We start from the raw sequence: 18,337 nt of genomic DNA, 5'->3' as shown, positions 1-18,337 counted from the left end.
GAAATTCCAAATAAAATGGCAATTAAGTAATTTAAGACTATAAGTGAAAATGAAAAATTATAGCATATTTTGAGAAAAAGAAATCCAGACACAAAAAGTTACATGCAGCATGATTCCACTTAGATGAAATTCTAGGAGAAGCAGAAATCAGGAGAGTGGATGCCTGGGAAGAAGTGAGGGGAACAGGAGATACTGCAAAAAGGTAGGAGAGAACTTTAAGGGGTAATGGAAATGTTCTGTATCTTAACTGGAGTAGTAGAAATGTGGGTGTATGCAATTTGTTGAAACTCATCGAATTGTACACTTAAAATCTGTGCATTTATCATATGTAAGTTATGCCTCAATTAAAATAAAGAATATTGGAAAAAATTTCATCAGAGCCTCCTACGCACCCATAGTAGTGCACTATGCTGATGAAGATGCGGTGAAATTACTACTACTCTTATACAATGATGGCAAAAAATTTTGGTAGGATGCTTCTGAATATTTGTCAATACATTTTAAGATCCAGAGTTCCAGCTTTCTGACCAGTAATTCCACTCCTTGGAATTTATTCTACAAAAGTAATTTTTAAAATAAAATATATATATATACACCAAATGATTTTTTTTTTGGTGTTATTTTGAATAACAATATCATTCATAGGACCAGTGAATTAGAACTGTGTTGTGAGGGTTGATTCTATCAGGGCTATAACTGCTCTGAGCTCTTTTGCTAAAGTTCTTGCTTGGTACTGACCACTGGTCAAAGAATGAAGGAAATATACCGATTATAACAGTGTTGCTTTGTAACCACAAGGCCAAAGGAGTTTCATGACGGCTTGCACCAGCTTGTCAGCATTGTTTACTGACAACAGTGAAGTTGATGATTTGCACTTAATCTCAGTGCAACCCCAAAGGGCTCTGCTCTTAAGGCTGGTTATACAGCAGAAATATACTGACATGACTAGCAGAGAATAAAAAAATCTCAGTTGAGACTCCATTTTTGGATCGCTGGTTATGAGGTATTCAGTGCACAAGTGGGTGGTTCCTGATGGGAGAGAGGAAGTGCATCCAGGCATGGTCCTTACGCTGGGGGCTGGGAGGGTGGGAGGGGGAGGGCCTCTGTGGCCCCTGCCTAATGGTTCTGGACTGCCTGCTGTGAGACAGTCATGGGCTGTGATGTGTATCCTGACTCTAATTCTGTTGCAATACTGAGTCTTTCTCCTGCAGTGAGCTATATATTTGTAAGCATTGTCACTGGGGTTCTGTTAGCTTCTTTAAGCAACTGAACCTTGTTAACTGGCACTGTTAGTGCAAAAGCATATCAACTTTATGAAGTATGTTTTACAAAAATAAGCAAATTCAAAGACAGTAGCAATAAAGCACAAGGCTTATAAGATGATATTAAGAGAAAGAGAATATAAATTTTATCTAAGCTATGATAGTAAAATCATAAAACTATAAAACTATGAAACTCTGTTTATTGACAGACAAGGGATTCCGGTTAAGTGTTCTTTCATTCAAAAATGTTCATTGTTTCATTATTTGAAAAATGAATAAAAAATATAACTGCCTAAAAATCAAATGTCATTTTATCTTCGGAGACTGATATTGACCTGACATATGTCAAGTCAATAGTGATATATACATATACGTATACATATACATATACGTACATACATACATACATATATTAGATTTAGAGTCAATTCATTCGTCAAGCATGGTGCCATTGATCTAATACTTTGTTCTTTCACCTCCCTTTAATAGGAAGATAAAATGTAGAAACAGCGCTGTATAGGTTATCAGATGACTGAGTTCCAGTCTAAGATCTGCAAGCAGCATGAACTGAACCACACATACGCCCTTGACCATGGCTTCTACATTTCTCAGTGATATGATGATCAAAGGAAGATAATGAACACTAACAACTCTGAACAATACTCTCTGCTATAAAGCAGTAAACAATGGTTTTAAATCATTATCATTAATACCATCAAAATAATAGGTAAGAAACTTCAATCTATAAAGGAATAAAGCAGAAGACTACAGAGGTGACATCAGAGAGGCAGGTCATGGGGAAAAAAAAACAAAAAATAGATATAATAATAGCTATGTGCCAGGTACTGTTTTTTGTTGTTGTTTGTTTGTTTTTTAGGTGAGGCAACCCTTGGTTGACCTCGCAGATTGCAAGGACCTTGTCAGTTTACAATCCCTTATTTTTTTTATTTATTTTTTATGCCTACAGCACCTGGTCTTCCTAGGTAGTCTCCCATCCAAGTACTAACCAGGCCCGACTCTGCTTAGCTTCCAAGATCAGACGGGGTCGGGCTTGTTCAGGGTAGCATGGCCATAGACTAAATACTGTTTTAAGTAAGCACTTTACATATATTTATTCATTTAATTCTCACAATTTTATAAGTACTGATATTTTGCCCATTTTAAAGATGAGGGACCTCAGACCAGAGAGGTTACATAACTCACTCAAGGTCACACATCTAGTTTCTAGTAGAATCAGGATTTGTACCTAGGCAGTATGGTTCCAGAGTCTGTACTCTGAACTACTGTGCTACATTCCAGGGAGGAGGAGAGTGGGAGGAATCTGGTGGAATGATGAGTAGGAAATAGAAGTGCAGGAAGCTCAGGAATAGAAATTTTTACTGAGCACCTACTATATACCAGGGACTATGGATAAAAACATGAGTAAGACTGTGGCCCGTGCTCTTGAAAAACCTATAAAATGGTGAGAAAGACAGATAGTGAATCTCGTTATTTCAAAACAAGGTGGCAAGTTCTTTAAAAAGTACAGAGAGGCATGTACAAAGGGCTATAGGGACACAAAGAGTGAGCACCTCACTCAGCCCAGGCTGGTGGTCTGAAGAAAGGCTTTGTAGAGTAGGTAACTCTTAGTCTAAGAATTAAGAATTATGAAATGAAGAATTGAAACGGGGAGAGAGTGGTCCAGGCTGAGGAAAGTAATGAGAGGAAAAAAAGCCTGAAGGCAAGTGAGAAGGGTACATTTAGCAAGAAGTTCCCTTCCAAACAAAGGGAACTTGTTTTTGTTTACCTCACATGGAAATCGAGCTGCTTCAAAATTTTCCCATATTCTTCATGGAGCACTTCATTCTCTTGCTGTAACTTAGATACCTTCTCTGACAATTCCTGGTTGCTCTTGAGATGCTGAAAAAAAAAATTTTTTTTAAATGAGAACATTCTGAGCTGAATAGAGGTATAATATTGGTGGAATGCAAGTTGACAAAGCCTTTCTGCTGAAAAAGGCTTACAGTGGCTCCAGCTTCTGAAACCATAGTAGCTTCCTGTGATTTCTGCACTTCTCAATTTCCTGAAAGCTAGCAGCTCTTTTCCCTGACTTTTGATCCCCCAGCCTTTTCAAAAGTCTGACACTTACTTTGTTATATAAAAAGTCTTCCAGCTTGAAGTACATAAAGTGAAGGCTGTTTTCCTGACCTACCCCTGACTGATAAAGTATTTGGTCCTAGAAGTAGTTCCACTGGACAGATCCTCAAAGATGAGAACTTCAAAGATTGGTTATCTGACCTGGTTACTTAACCAAGTATGATGTTGTCACTAGTACTAGATATCCATGACATAAGAGCTGATTAAATTATAACATAGTTGCCTGTAATGAAGTGCTTTGGGAGACTACATGACAAAGAATGTTAAAGGAGAACTGAGAACACAAGGAGTTTGGGGTGGGCTAGCCACATCTGACCATGTCAATGAGCTTTCAAGGAGAAAATGTCCAACCTGGACATTTAATTATTGGCACAACGCATAGTCAGAGACCCAGAGAGCTTCTATGAGTGCCCTATAAGAACTTCTTCTCTCTTCTAGGCAGCAGGTCAAATATCCAAAAACCGAATATCAAATTTCATCAAGTAAGATGCAGAATTACAGCACAAATTGATTTCATAGCCTTGCCAGATCTCTTATATGGAAAATAATGTTTTGTTTGGGAATGCATGGAAATCTGATAATTGGGAATGAGTACATTTGACAGAATTCCAAAGACTTTGAGCAACCAGGACCTCCAAATTCTACTGAGCCTCTCTTATCTGCATAAATGGTCCTTTCTCTGCTCTCAAGAGATTAACCACACTTGCCTTGGACTCTGTATTAACTTTTCTTGAAGCAGTTTGCTTGCTTGATTGACTGAAATTTGGACTCAACAATGGCCTATGTTAAATGACATTAAGATTCCATACTTTTTTGACATAAAGAAGAATCCAAAGGTTTAAGTACATAAGGAAATTTGGGGTAGATTTATTACAGGCGACCTACTCACCCACCTCATCATCATGACACACACCTCTCAGAAGATACTCTCTTCACTAAAGCTTTACCAAATGCACTGGTGAGGGGAGCACCAGATTTCTAGAAATGCTCTATTATAATGCCATAGGTGGTAGGAGGTGTCAACATTAAAATGGATCCCTAATTTTAATGGGGATGATGGTACTACAGAATGTCAGAAGTTGAGTGGCAATATTTAACCTCCAAATAAAAGGTGGGTACTATTACTGTTATTAGACAATAGGGCCAGAAATATAACTAAATGGTTTGACTTGTAGTAGTCTGTGGTTGTGGTTAACTGATCACAGTGATTTTAGGACAAAAATCGATGGGCAACCCATTAAAGTCTTACTTGAGTTATACAAGAAATACAGGCAGGCAGTTAGGCAAGGAAGGGAGGAAAGGCGAGGGAAGGGAGAGAGGGAGGGAGGGGAAAGAGGGAGAGGGAAGGAAGGAAGGAAGGAAGGAAGACAGGGAGGGAGGGAGGGAGGGAGGGAGGAAAGAAAAGAAAGATACTCCTGAATCCGGTAAACAGAGGCCCAAATTTGAATGACAATGGAGAGTAATGGCCTCTTACTCAATCCCCAGACCTGAGCCAGTTCAGAGACCCAAAGTCCTTCAAATTTTGGAAATACCAGGTTGTCTTCAGGAAAAACCCTGTGATATTGTCACACGTATGTGATCTTTTCCCAAACCTTCCTTAGAGATCTGTGGCCTTTTATCAAGGTGATTGGGCATTGGAAAGAGGGAAGTAGATATTTGTGGAATTATAGGGCAGTGATTCTGAATCAACACTAATGCTTTGGAACCCAAAACCCCACAGAGGTTCATAATTCAGAGCGGGACCTAACGAAGTAAGGTAAAAAATGGAATTTAAACTTGCAGTGTGTGTTAGAGTAGGTCTGCAGTGATTCACTGGCTCAGCATATGTTTCACAGTGGGCCTAGAGGGTCTGTGAATCTCTACCACCCCTGCCTGCCCCAGTGGTTATTTCCCTATTCTTGAATGTACAGTCAGAATAGACTATCTGGAATAGCGGATTCTCCACATTGGCATTCTGACTCAAGGAGTGAGGGCTATGATGGTAGAAAAGGCCAAGTGCTTGGAGTGCCTCTTCAGATTCTATAATCAACTTATACCGTATTTGCCCTTTCAACCCATTTATCAAGTTACCTTCAAGGCTGTAAGTTTTTGGTGGTACCTAAAGCAAGCCAAAGATCTGCAGTTGTGCCAGGCTGCAGTGCAAATTGTTTTGCCATGTGGGCTTTATGACTTAGCAAATCCAAAGATGATCCAAGTTTTGGTGGTAGATGATGATGTTATATGGACCCCCCATAAAAGCTCTGTGATAGTTTCACCTTAAGTTTTGGGAGCTAAGACACTCCTCCCATAATAACTATTCACTTTTTAAGGAAGGTCTTTGCTTGTGACTTGGCCCTGGTTGAGACTGAATACCTGGCCATCAGAAATCAAGTGATCAAGTAACCTGAGCTGCCCTTCCCCAAACTAGGTATCATATTATTTGCCAAGCCATGAAGTTGGGCAAGTGCAGTAATACTCTATCCTCAAATAGAAGGGCTACATAAGATACTGAGCCTGAGCAGGTCCTAAAGGTACAGAGTTGCATGAGCAAGTAGTACTAACTTCTACTACATTACCGCACCTCTCAACCCAAACCTACGGCCTCATGGGGAGTTTCCTATGACCAGTGAACTGAGGAAGAATATATTCAGGCATGATTTACATATGGTTCTGTACGATATGCTGCAACCACTCAAAATAGGGCTGCTGCAGCATTATGGCCCTTAAGGACAGTGGGAAGGGAAATCTCAGTGGGCAAAGCTTTGCCTGGAAAGAGAGATGGCCAGAGGCATGGACCTATATTAAGTCATAGGAAATTTCTAATAATTTGGCTAGTTGATCAGGAATTTGGAAATAATATTATTGGAGAACTGGTGGAAAAAGAAAAAAAAAAAAAAAGATCTGAGAAAGGGCCCTAGAACTAGAAATGCTGTCCAACAGAATTTTCTGCAATAATGGAAATGTTCTATTTCTGGACTCTCCAATATGGTAGTAGTCACTAGTCATATGTGGCTATTGAGCACCTAAAATGTGGCTAGTGTGTCTAAGCAACTGAATTTTAAATTTTTAAAATATTTTAATTAATTTAAATTTAAACCACATGTGGCTAGTTGACACATTATTGGACAGCATAGGCCTAGAGTGTGAAAACACATGTTAAAATTATGTGTTTTTGCTCGCTGGAGGGCATCTGCAGGAGAGGTGGCTCTCAATAATCAGGTGAAAAAAATGGTACCTTCTGTAGATGTCAGCCTCTTTTTCCAGGATCTATTTCCTTGCTCAGTGGGCTTATGTACAAAGTATATGGTGGCAAGAATGTATTTTACAAGGAGTCACCAGTGCTAATCCATTCAATTTGCCAAAAGCAAAGATCGATGTTGAGCAAGTGTTATGGCATCACCCATTAGGGGTTTATTATAGGCAGGTTTATTACACTAGACCCCTTCCATCATAGAGAGAATAACAATTTGTCTTCACTAGAAGAGATGCTCATTTTAGTGGATTTGCTTTCTCTGTCCATAATGCTTTTGCCAGGACCACCATCTGTGGACTTAGCAAATTTCTTATTTCTCGTCATGATATACCATTTGACATTGCTTCTGACCAAGAAAATCATTTTACAGTAAGAGAAGTGGAACGAGGGTTCATATACATGAGAGTCATTGGTCTTACCCTATACCCCATCATCCAGAAAAAAAACTAACCTGAGAAACAGTGGAAAGACCTATGGAAGATATAATTATGGTGCTGGCTAGGTGACAACATCTTTTGGGGTTAGGTGATATCCTATCAGATGATGTTTAAACTTTTAACCAGTTATTAATAGTATATGATAATATTTCCCTCATAACCAGAATACATGGAAAGGAGCAAAGAGATGAAAATGGGAACAGTTTCTCACACATTTGGGAATCACAAAATGTGTATTATTATATTTTTGGTAGTTAACTTCATAATTAAGTTTTAAAGTTACAGTATGTCCATGTGGATTGAGACTGAAGAAGCAGCAATTAACATTACCCCAAAATGATCATGGATACTGATGGGATGTTAAGAGGTTAAATGTGTCTTAATTTATATGACTGATAGTGCATCATGAAGGTGAGAGTATAATGTTCTTCGTGTTGTTGATTCGGTTAAATATGGGTAAAAGGGTTTCTATGGATGTTGACTACACAAAGTGGACTGTGCTGTTCTCAATATGACCCCCATTTTTCTCAGCTCTCCCCTGTGCTGCAAAGTTGGACATCTGAAAACTGCATTTCTCAGACTCCCTTAATAGTTTAGTTTCTGCAAATGAGAGGCATTTGCACATGGTGTAGAAAGCACTGGTGGGAGGAAAAGCCATTTTTTTCCTCTAACACTAGCAGGTAGGTGAATGGGCTGACAGCAGATGAGACAATAGGAGCTTCAGGGAGAGTAACTGCAAATTCTCCCCATTTGGGTGCTGCAGGAGTCGGCTTCCCCATGATTTCTGAACTTTGGCACTTATTGAAAGCCAGCAGCAGTTCTTTCTGACCCTCACTCATCCTTATCTCTCCCTTCCAACAGTTTTATAAGCATATTATTCCCTATGTTAAATCCTTTCTTACTTCAAATCTCTTCTTACCTGGAACAAATTCTACTTTCCTGACTAAAACCTGACTAAGCTTAATGTGCAAAGTGCTAGACACTCAATAATTATTTGCTATTACTCAGGTCTATGGGAACTGGAAAACCAAGAAGCATATCTATACTTTCTTACCTCATCAGATTTTCTTTTTTCATTTTCCAGTTGTTTAAGTTGGGCCTCTTGTTGCTGAATTCTGGATTGTTGCTGAGAATTGGTCATTTCCAGTTGATTCTCTTTATCCTGTAAGATTTTCACTTTCTTTTGTAGCTCATTCATATTCTGATCTAGGAGTTTCCTGAGGACAATTAGTGTACACTAAATCACACTGTGAATTGCAAAGCTTCACAAATGAAACCATTTGAGATAAAATGATTATACCATAAGAGGATATTTTGGATTTAATGAGGTAGGCTATATGTCCATAAGAAAAGGAACCAACACAAGGTACCTCCTCTGTGAGAAAAATCTTTTCTTATTTTTCTCTTTCTCCTCAAAACAACACTATGAAGAAGAAATAATGTCTTATTTCACAGAGGAAGCCGTGGCCCAGAGTTTTAATTAACTTGCTCAAGGTTACACAGCTAGGACAAGATGGAGGTAGGGCTCTAATCCTGAATCTCATATTCTTTCTTCTTTTTCTCACTGCTTTATGAGCCCATTGATTGTCTTGGTCCAATACAGGACTGTTAGTTTCAAATGCTATTGATACTAATGCACACATGTTAACACTGCTATAGCTGAATCATGAATGAGCTTATGTTTGATGAGTGTTAAAAAAGAAACAACAGGTCCAAAATGGAGTCAACTTGGAAATACCTGGTCGGCTCTAGTGAGGTAATCTGCTTGACAGACCCCCACCCTTCTCCAAAGGAAGGTGACCATGCCCCAAATAATCTACCATTTGCTAGAAACTTCCTTTCCCTCCACCCTCTTCTGCCTATAAAAGCCTTCCATTTTGTACAGCTTTTTGAAGTAACTTCTTATTTGCTAGATGAGATGCCATTCAATTCATGAATTGTTGAGTAAAGCCAATTAGATCTTCAATTTTTTTCAGTTGAATTTTGTATTTTTAACATGAGGAAATTTGTTCTTTTCCAAAAGGGCCATAAGTACTTAATTCCTTCAGAGGGAGTTTCATCAGACTATGGTTTGTAAAAAGTTTCTGAGGATTTCAGACCAGGTTCTTTGGAATTAGGAGATTTATGAAGAAGAATATCATGATGGTAATGATGATATAGTACTGGTGGGATAAATACTCACCTACATTCTGAGTCACTAAAATACTGATATTGGACAAATAAGTTTTCTTTCTATACCTTTAATTTTTTCAATAATCAATGGATTATTGGGAAGGATTGATATTTGAGACATGGGGCTCATATCTCTCAACCTCTAGTTCTTCTCATGTTTCTGGATATAAGCACAAGCTTTCCGAAGACTGTTGTAGCTTACCTTCTACCATTCACATCCACCTCTGTGCCAACATCCCCCCTTTCAACTCTATTTCATCTAATTCATTATATAAGTGACCAGTTCCTTGTTATTACTGTCAATTTCTTCTTCTTCTTCTTTTTTTATTCCATTCTGAATTTCTGATCAAGAGATAATACTAAGAGATAATCCTTGGAGCTGAAAGGCAAGTTTTAAAAATTTGCTAGCACTAAAAAAACTTGAGTTCCCTGCAGTAAAATTTAGGAGTTAGAAACTTAAAAAGTAACTCATAAATATGTTAGAAATTAATTTCTATACTATGTTTAGAGCTTGAACAATGAAAGATTAACAAATAAACCAGTTCTGCCAGTGAATAAAATTAAGAAATCAGTAGATTAATAAGATTCTCTGTCTCCCTAATAACTTTAACCTTTCTTTCAGTCCATCCTATACATAGCAAGCAGAGTGTTCTTTCTAAATCACAATCCTAATCATATCACTCTCTCTGCTTCAAATCCTCAATGGTTCCCCATTACTCTTAAGATAAAGTTCAAACTTTCATATGACTTGTTAGCTTGCTTACCTTTCTAGCCTCATTTTCTTGCCATTCCCTGTGCCCCCAAACATTTTGTTCTAGGCAAAATGAACTTTTTTCACTTTCTGAAACAAGTCATCCACACTTATTCCTCCTCTGCAACTCCAGCCTTTTCCCTGTCTTCCCCTTCTAGGCCTTATGTTGCCTGATACTCTACTTAGCTTTCCCATACCACCTACTTCACTCTCAGCTTAAATAGCTTTCTCCAAGGAAGGCTTTCTTGCCTTCTCTAGACCAGATTAGGTGGCCCTGCTATGTGTATCGCAGCATCCTAAACTTTCCTTAGTATAACACTTATACTTCATTGCAGTTGCAAAGTCTTATGTATAAAGATAAAGATATTCATTATAGTGAGACTGAGAGTCCTGAATTATGATTTTGATTTAATATGTAGCCTCAGCACTCTGTTCAGTTTCTTCACAGCATGTTTTGCAAGCCTTAGCCATTTCCTTTATCAGTCATTAACCCCTTGAGGCAGCCAGAAACAATGGTCATGACTTGACTAAGGGTCACAAGGTATGAGTTTCAGTTAAGCTCAAGATAGTATCTTGACCTAAGTTATGTTTCAGCTTCTTTATGTTTCAGCTCCTGAGCTCTAAGGTGGAACAACCTCCTGGCTACTTTTCCATGAAACCAGACAAAGGGATGCCAGAGTGGACCTCAGAATTGTCCAAAAGACCTGAAGAAATAATTTATTACCTTTACCTCACCTTTGACCAATCAACTCTCAATACAACCTCAAATCCCTAACCCACGGTGTCTTGTGATTTGGACCTACATAATCTGTAACCTACACACCATCAGTTGTTCGGGCTTTTGAGCATTAGCTTCCCATCCTCTTGGTTGGCACCATTCATAATAAAAAAGCCAATTTTTCTCCACTGCAATTTTCAGTGTTTAGTGTTCGGCTCTTTCTGTTTGATAATAATAGCATTATTTATAAGCAAAAATGTCTAAAAAACATTTTACATAAATAATGATAGATCTATGTTAACAGGATGTTCTATAACTGTTTAAAAGAACACTATGTAGTTGATAGATGGTCACGGGGATGGGGAGTGTGGCATAGGGAATGCGGTTACCATTACTGTATTGGCTAGGTGGAAAACCAGAGGAGAGAAGGAGCAAGAAGGGGGATCATTTTATAAACTATATAAATGTCTAACCAATGTACTATATACTTGAAACTAATAAAAAATAAAATAAATTTAAAAAGAACACTACGAAATTATAAATCAATAACAGAAAGATAGCTGGAAAATCCCAAAATATTTTGAGATTAAACAAACAAACTTAGTTCTAAAAAATGCATGTGTCAAAAAAGAAATCTCAAGGACTTAAAAAATATTTTGAACTACCTGTATTTTACATGAAAATGAAAATACAACTTAGAAAATTGTAACCGTACCCAGATTTCACTTACAGCTTTTTCTTTGATTCAAGACGGTTCTGCCTAGATATTGGCATTGTGAGTCATTTGCTTTTTTCCACCCTTTTCTTTCCACCTTTGTATGCCTGCTCCCTTCACCATTAAGCTTGAGAACATAAAGTTCTGGCCAGTGTCAAATCCTTTAAGAACGAAGCATCAGGTCTACCAATCATGAGGACAATCTTGGCTTTAGATGTGTTCTGCCTCAGGCCCATCAAGGCGAAACAGCCCCAGCCACCATGGGATGACGCCATGGCTGACTGTAGAACCAGAGGGACAAGATGATCAATTACTCCAGCCCTGTCCAATCAGTAGTGCCCACAACTCCAACTCCCTTGGTTTCCATAACTAAGAATTTCCCCCTATATAATCTATTCCCTTGAGACACCTGGGAAGCCAGGCCTTTGAGCGATAGCTGGCCTGTGTCTAGGACTTGCAACTCTCTCTACAAATAAATCCTAACTTTCTTTGCTGCAAAATCTGTATGTATTTCATTGACTTAGACCAGTGCAGGTAGACAGGCCCCTTTGTTCTGATAACGAAATTTCTGGGATGCAGCAAAAACTGTGCTTCAAGGGAAAATTATAGCATTAAATACAAATATTATAAAAAAGAAAAATAAACAATCTAGGCTTCCACCTTAGGAAAACTAGAGAAAGAGACAAATATAAGCCTAAATAAAGCAGAATAAAGGAAATAAGAAAAATCAGAGCAGAAATCAATGAAATTGAAAATAAGAAAACAATAGAGAAAAACTATGAAACTAAAGCTGGTTCTTTGAAAAGATCAATAACGATAAACCTCTAATCAGGCTAACCAAGAAACAGAACATAAACTACTAACATCAAAAATGAAAGCGGGATCATCACTACTGTCCGGGAGAAAAAATTTTCCTCTACCCTTCGAGGTTCTTCTGGCTGATCTAATAATCAAATTGACATGAAACAGATTAGCAGGAGAAAAACAAATTAAAGGAACACATATACTTTCTGTATACATGGGAGAGACCCAAGAACACTAAGTAACTTGAGAAGATGGCAGAAACCTTTACCTTAAATACCACCTTCAGCTAAAAACAAAAAATGAAAGTGGGAGTGAAGAATCGGTTATGGGAGGTTGCCAGGAAAAAGCACAATAAAAATAAACAAGGATATTATTATTATGCAGATTTAAGTCCACACCTTCTCCATCAATAACAGTTTCTAGAGATATCCTCCTCTTCCAGGTATAGAAAGGGAAACACCTTTAAAAGTGTAAATGTCCTTTAACAAAGGGTAACTTATGCTCAGTTTTCAGAGCTTCTCCCATGTCTTATGTTTCTTAAAATTAATCAGCCTAAAATAATATCTCAAAGAGGCATATTTTGAGGTGGCAAACTCTGCTCCCCTTCACTACTGAGCTTAGGGACATTAAGAGGACAATAAAGGCATATTATGAAAAACTCTATGCTCACAAGTTTAATAATATAGATGAAATGGACCAATTTCTTGAAAGATACAATCTGCTAAAACACAAGGAGAAATAGATACTCTTAATAGGCCTATATCCATTAAAGAAATTAAATAAATATTTAATAACCTTCCAAAAAATAAAGTGCTGGGCCCAGGTGGTTTCATTAGTGAATTCTACCACACATTGGTGAATTCTACCAATTATCTACAATCTCTTCCAGAAAAATTGGAGAGGGGACACTTTCTGGCTAATTCTAAGAGGCCAGCATTACCTTAATACCAAATCTGGATAAGGATATTACAAAAAGGAAAACTGTAGACCATTATCTCCCATGAACATGTCCAAATTGCTTTATGTGGCTGGTTAGGATTGGCATAGCCAGGCCTAGCTCATCTTTCTAGCCTTGTTTTCTTGTCACTCCCTTTATCCCCAAACATTTTGTTCTAGCCCAAAGGAACATTTTTCACTTCACTGAAGATAATGATGATGATTATAACAATAGTAACATCAAATACTGCAATCACAATAACAATAGCACCTTTACAGTAGTGGCTTTGTAATGTGTCACTTGGCTAGGATTTCTGTCCATGTATGTTTCTGGTTAGAGTGGGCTACAAGATATGTATCTGTGTAAGATTTGGAGGGCAGAACTGAAGCATTTTGTTTTTTATGCTTGGAAAGCTGGACCATATGCTTCTGTAGCTCATATATGTTGCAGTTTATCTGCTGCTCGCCTAAGCGTGAGGTAACAGTGGGCCTGCAACCATTCCACCTTCCCTCGGATTCTCCTTCCCTTGTTCATTTCCTGGGCCAAGTGTCTGTTTAGCTTCTTGATGAGGGGGACCAGCTTCTCCTGCAGGACATCTACTTTACCAAGTTTGGAGGCAGTGAGAACTGACATGGGTTCCAGTCCATCTTCGTGTGCTCAACTTGTATTCATGAGTGCCAGCCTGATGTTGCTCTCTCTCACTTTATATACATTTTTACTTCCTGTTTGCCCTGCAGACTTCAAGCTCCAGCATATGATGCAATCATTGACAGCTTTACAGACTGTGTACCTGTTCCCACAATTGCATAAGACTAAATCCTTGTAACACATCTCTTATTAAATATATTTTCCTCCTACTGGTTATACTTCTCTGATTGAACTCTGACTAATACAAGTGCTTACTATGTGCCAGACACTGATACGAGCCAACTGCTTATAACTCATTTAATATACACAAATCTTATGATGTAGGTATGATGTATGTAGGTATGGACAGGCACTGAGAAGAAACTTGCCCGAGATTATACAGCTATTAAGTGACTAATAAGACAACTGTGTTTTATTGTTATAAATATATTCCAAAGCAATATATTTAAAATGATTCAACTCTTCTTAACAATACAAAATATATGCATAAATATAGAAAAAAATCTGAGAAATATGTAGCAACTACTTAAAGTGGTCATTGCTAAAGATAGCCTTCTGAAGAACTTATGCTTTTTATTTTATATAGCTCTTTAATATATGAATATGTTTATTCATAATAAACAGAATTATAATCATATTTGCCAGTATTTATCTCAACAATAATAAAAAATATGCACAAAATATGCACAAAAATTTGGCTACAAGGATATATATTATGTCATTGTTTGCTATAGTAAGAAACTGGGAAAAATGTAAATGTCCAACAATAAAGGACTGATTAAATAAAAATATGGCATATTATTAAAATAATGTTCTAGGAGAAGATTTAATGGCAGTAAACAGATCATTATATTTTAAATGAAAAAAGTATAAGTTACAATCTAAATATCTAAATTGGGGTTGTTTTCCTCCAGGTTACAAAACAATGTATACTAGATACCTCCTTTTTTTGTGGAAAAGAAATTTCCTACATATTTCATTTTCCTTGGTTTAAATATTACTTCTAGGTATTTATTCTCCACCAAAAAAATGTATAGAACTGGTATTACTATTCCTACTTTAAAGATAAGAAATCAAGCTTCAAGAAAATTAGTTTTTTTCCTTGTTCAATTTTTTGTCTACATCTTTTGTTTCCTTAAAAACTTCACACAGTTGTTTTATAATTGATTCTTCATAATTCCAGTTGCTGAAGTTCTTGGGGGTTATAAATTTGGTGTTTGTTGTTTCTGTTGACTTTTATTCATTGTGTTACTTGGTTTTCGATTGTCGGCACATATTTGATTAAACTTAACATATGAGAATCCTCAGTATCTAAATTGGAGTTGCTCTCCTCCATAGATCATTTGGATTTTCTTAGTTAAGAAGCCAGGGGGATGCCTACTGGGGAATATTTTAGTTCCTTCAAAATTCCTAGCCAGGTACTAGAGTCTCTAGTTCAACTATCTCACCTTGTGGCAAACTTCCTCAGTTTATTCTTTTAACCGGGGTTGATACTGTTATTTGCCCCTTGACATAGGAGTTTGTTTATCATTTATCATTTTTGTTTTACCTCACTGTATTTTTGCCCTTAGGGCTTTCTATTGCTTTGTGAGCAATGCTTTAAAAGGTATATTTATTGGTTTATTCAGATCCAGTAGTATTACAACAGGAGGATAGTATGCCATCCTGCTAAAAGTAACAGCGAGACAAGTATTTTTCTACAGTATCTCACTGAGTGAATCAATTATTTGTTTGTACATTCATTCATTCACTTACTCATTCATTCATTCACTAAATATTTACTGAGTACCTACTGAGTGTCAAGCCCTATGCTAGAACTTTTAACTAGAACTGAAAGAAAGCTTCTGAACTTCATGGTATATGTGGAAGTCTGTATATCTTTTCAGTGACTAAAACTATTTTTCTTAAAATACATGTGAATCACTGTGAATGATACTTAAGTTTAGGGATCTGAGAAGATCATTTAGTAAAAATCCAAATGATAATCATAATTTTAGAAAAAAAAATAGCTCCTAACTGGTAGCAGCTTATTGATGAATAAGGTACCCGTAAAGTACTTGGAAATTTTTTGAAGAAAATCAGCTGACAAATACAAAATACCAACTTCATTCTAGTCTGCATTTTGTGCCAATCATTTTAGAGTTAGAAAAACAAATCCCAGAATATCATATTTCCTGGGCAATCCAGTCATTCAGGAAAATTTACTGGTGTATCAAGTGTGTCCCCAAACAAGAAATAATACCTGCCATTAAGAACCCCACACTCTAGTACGAAAGGCATACAAGAAAAGAAATAATCAAAATACAGTGTGATAAGTATGACATATAAGAAGTTGTGTGACTGAGTTTACATCAGTGGGGACACCGAGGAAACACATTGGTAAATTGACACTGCTGGTAAACCCAGTCATGGTTAGCTCACAGGAAAATGACATCTTGCTCTTCTTACCTCTTCTGTTTTTCTTCTTGATAGTGTTGCTTTGTTTTAGCTTCATTTTCCATTGCTTCTCTAATCCTTTCCTGTAGCTGCTGCTTCTCCAAAATATAAGTGTCTGTGAGGCAGACTTTATGAGCATGCTCTAATTTCTGCAGCAGATCCAAAATCTTGAATGAAAAAGTTTACAAATAAAACTTTAAGAAGAGTGTGCCCTATTTTCCAATTTGGAAAATATCATATAAATAACAAGCATAGTAGTGTAGGGCTAACAAAGAAATTTGATCTAAAGAGTGTGGCTAGATTTATTTTTATTTTAAAATAAATTACTTAAGTTTCATAATATATAATACCTTCACAAAGTTAAATGTGTGTGTGTCTGTAAACAAAGTTATATACTGAAAAGTCTCCATCGCATCTCATCCTGTCTTCCTCCACCAAATAGATGACCGCTATTAGTTTCTTGAGCCCCTTTCCAGAGATTTATTTATGCACATATAAACAAATATTTTATAGTTCTCTCCAGGAACACATTTTTACACAAATGATGGCATATTACATATATTCATGTACCTTGCTTTTTTAATAAAAATACACTCAGTGATTTTTCCATATTATACATCTATATAGATAATTGTCTTTTCTTTTACAGCTACATGCCATTCCACTATAAGAATACACCATCACTTAACTAGCCTCCTACTAATGGACATTTAGGTTGATTCCAATCTTTTGCTATTACAAACGATGTCTCTAGAATACCTTATGAGACATGGATTTGTCAAGGTAAAGGTTATTATTTGTTTGTTTGTTTGATAGCTAATGCCAAACTGTCTTCATAGGTATTAAATCGAAGTACACTTCTAACAACATGTGAGTGTCTGGCCTACACTGTGGCTACATTCATGGATAATATCTCAAAACAAAGTAGAAGTCTCTTACAAATGAGTACCTATTAGCATATTGCCTAGCACCAGTAATAGGTGGTAGAACTAAAAATGAGATTTATTAATTTGAGAGATAGATATTTTATTTTAAAATTTATGTTAGATTAAAACTGTCATTAAAAATTTTTTTTGTGAGATAAATTTCCTTTTAAATTTGTTTACTAATTTTTTATAAACCTTCTGTTACCTAAGTTTATGACTGGCATATAGTAAGTGTTCAATAAATATTTGTTGAATGAATAGATTTCAGAATAGCTATTCTTTCTTTATTATATTCCTGACCCCAAAATGAATCCTTCACATTGATTTGGCGCCACATTCCCCACAAACGTTCTGTGAATGCCAGTGGATGGCAGTCCTCTTCTAAGAGAAGGACTTTCTACATTAGCCCCAAGCCTTGGTACGTAGGTCCCTGAAGAGCCCACACTTCATAGGAGAGGTAGAGATACAGAATGATCCAAGGACAATAACAGTGGGCAGCCAGTCATTTGAGACTAGGTCAAGTTTTTTGAGCTGCCCCATATAGATAAGAGTAGCACCCTACTGGCTTCTCTGTTAAGGATATATGTCAAACCTTTGAACCCACCACCCAAATTAAGAAAGAGAATATTTCCAATATATTTTTTATAAATTTATTTATTTAAATTAGTTTCACATATACAGTACATTGGTTAGACATTTATAATGTTCACAAAATGATCCTCTCAATTGCTCCCTCCCTCCCCTGGCCCTCCACTGAGCCATCATATTAATGCTAACTGCATTCCCTCTGCCTGCTCCCCATGCCCAACTATCAACTACTAATTTGTACTTCTTTAAACCTTCACCCCATTCTCTCAGCCTCCTAACCCCGCTCCCCTCTGTCTGTCACCAAATTGTCCACTATATTTGTGAGTCTGTTTTTGATTAGTTTGTTCTTTTGTTCCCTAGATACTGCATATAAGTGAACTCATATGGTATCTATCTTTCTCTGTCTGACTTATTTCACTCAGCATAATACCCTCTAGGTCCATCCACATCATTACAAATGGTAGGATTTCATTTTCTTAATGGCCGAGTAATATTCCATTGTATGTATGAACCAATCGTCTGTTGATGGGCATTTAGGTTGCTTCCATATCTTGGCTATTGTAAATTGCACTGCC

General features: G+C 36.9%; 1 protein-coding gene and 1 pseudogene across 17 annotated transcripts in view; both read right to left on the bottom strand.

Moving 5' to 3' along the window:
• The window catches only part of CCDC30 (coiled-coil domain containing 30), a 101,910-nt gene that overhangs the window by 15,215 nt on the left and 68,358 nt on the right, over positions 1 to 18,337 (bottom strand). For all 17 annotated transcript variants that reach the window (XM_025050898.1, XM_025050991.1, XM_025051041.1 and 14 more), the window contains 3 exons: positions 16,261 to 16,415; positions 8,122 to 8,284; positions 3,049 to 3,161 (listed from right to left, as the gene is read on the bottom strand). In XM_025050898.1, the coding sequence (XP_024906666.1) occupies positions 3,049 to 3,161; positions 8,122 to 8,284; positions 16,261 to 16,415 (431 nt within the window). The remainder of the gene's footprint in view (positions 1 to 3,048; positions 3,162 to 8,121; positions 8,285 to 16,260; positions 16,416 to 18,337) is intronic.
• LOC112469271 lies at positions 2,221 to 2,339 on the bottom strand (annotated as a pseudogene).

The sequence above is a fragment of the Pteropus alecto genome, unplaced genomic scaffold (genome assembly GCF_000325575.1).
Source record: "Pteropus alecto unplaced genomic scaffold, ASM32557v1 scaffold170, whole genome shotgun sequence".
Classification (NCBI taxonomy): Eukaryota; Metazoa; Chordata; class Mammalia; order Chiroptera; family Pteropodidae; genus Pteropus; species Pteropus alecto.
The sequence above is the reverse complement of the archived record's forward strand: the minus strand, read 5'-3'. Positions and strand labels throughout refer to the sequence as shown.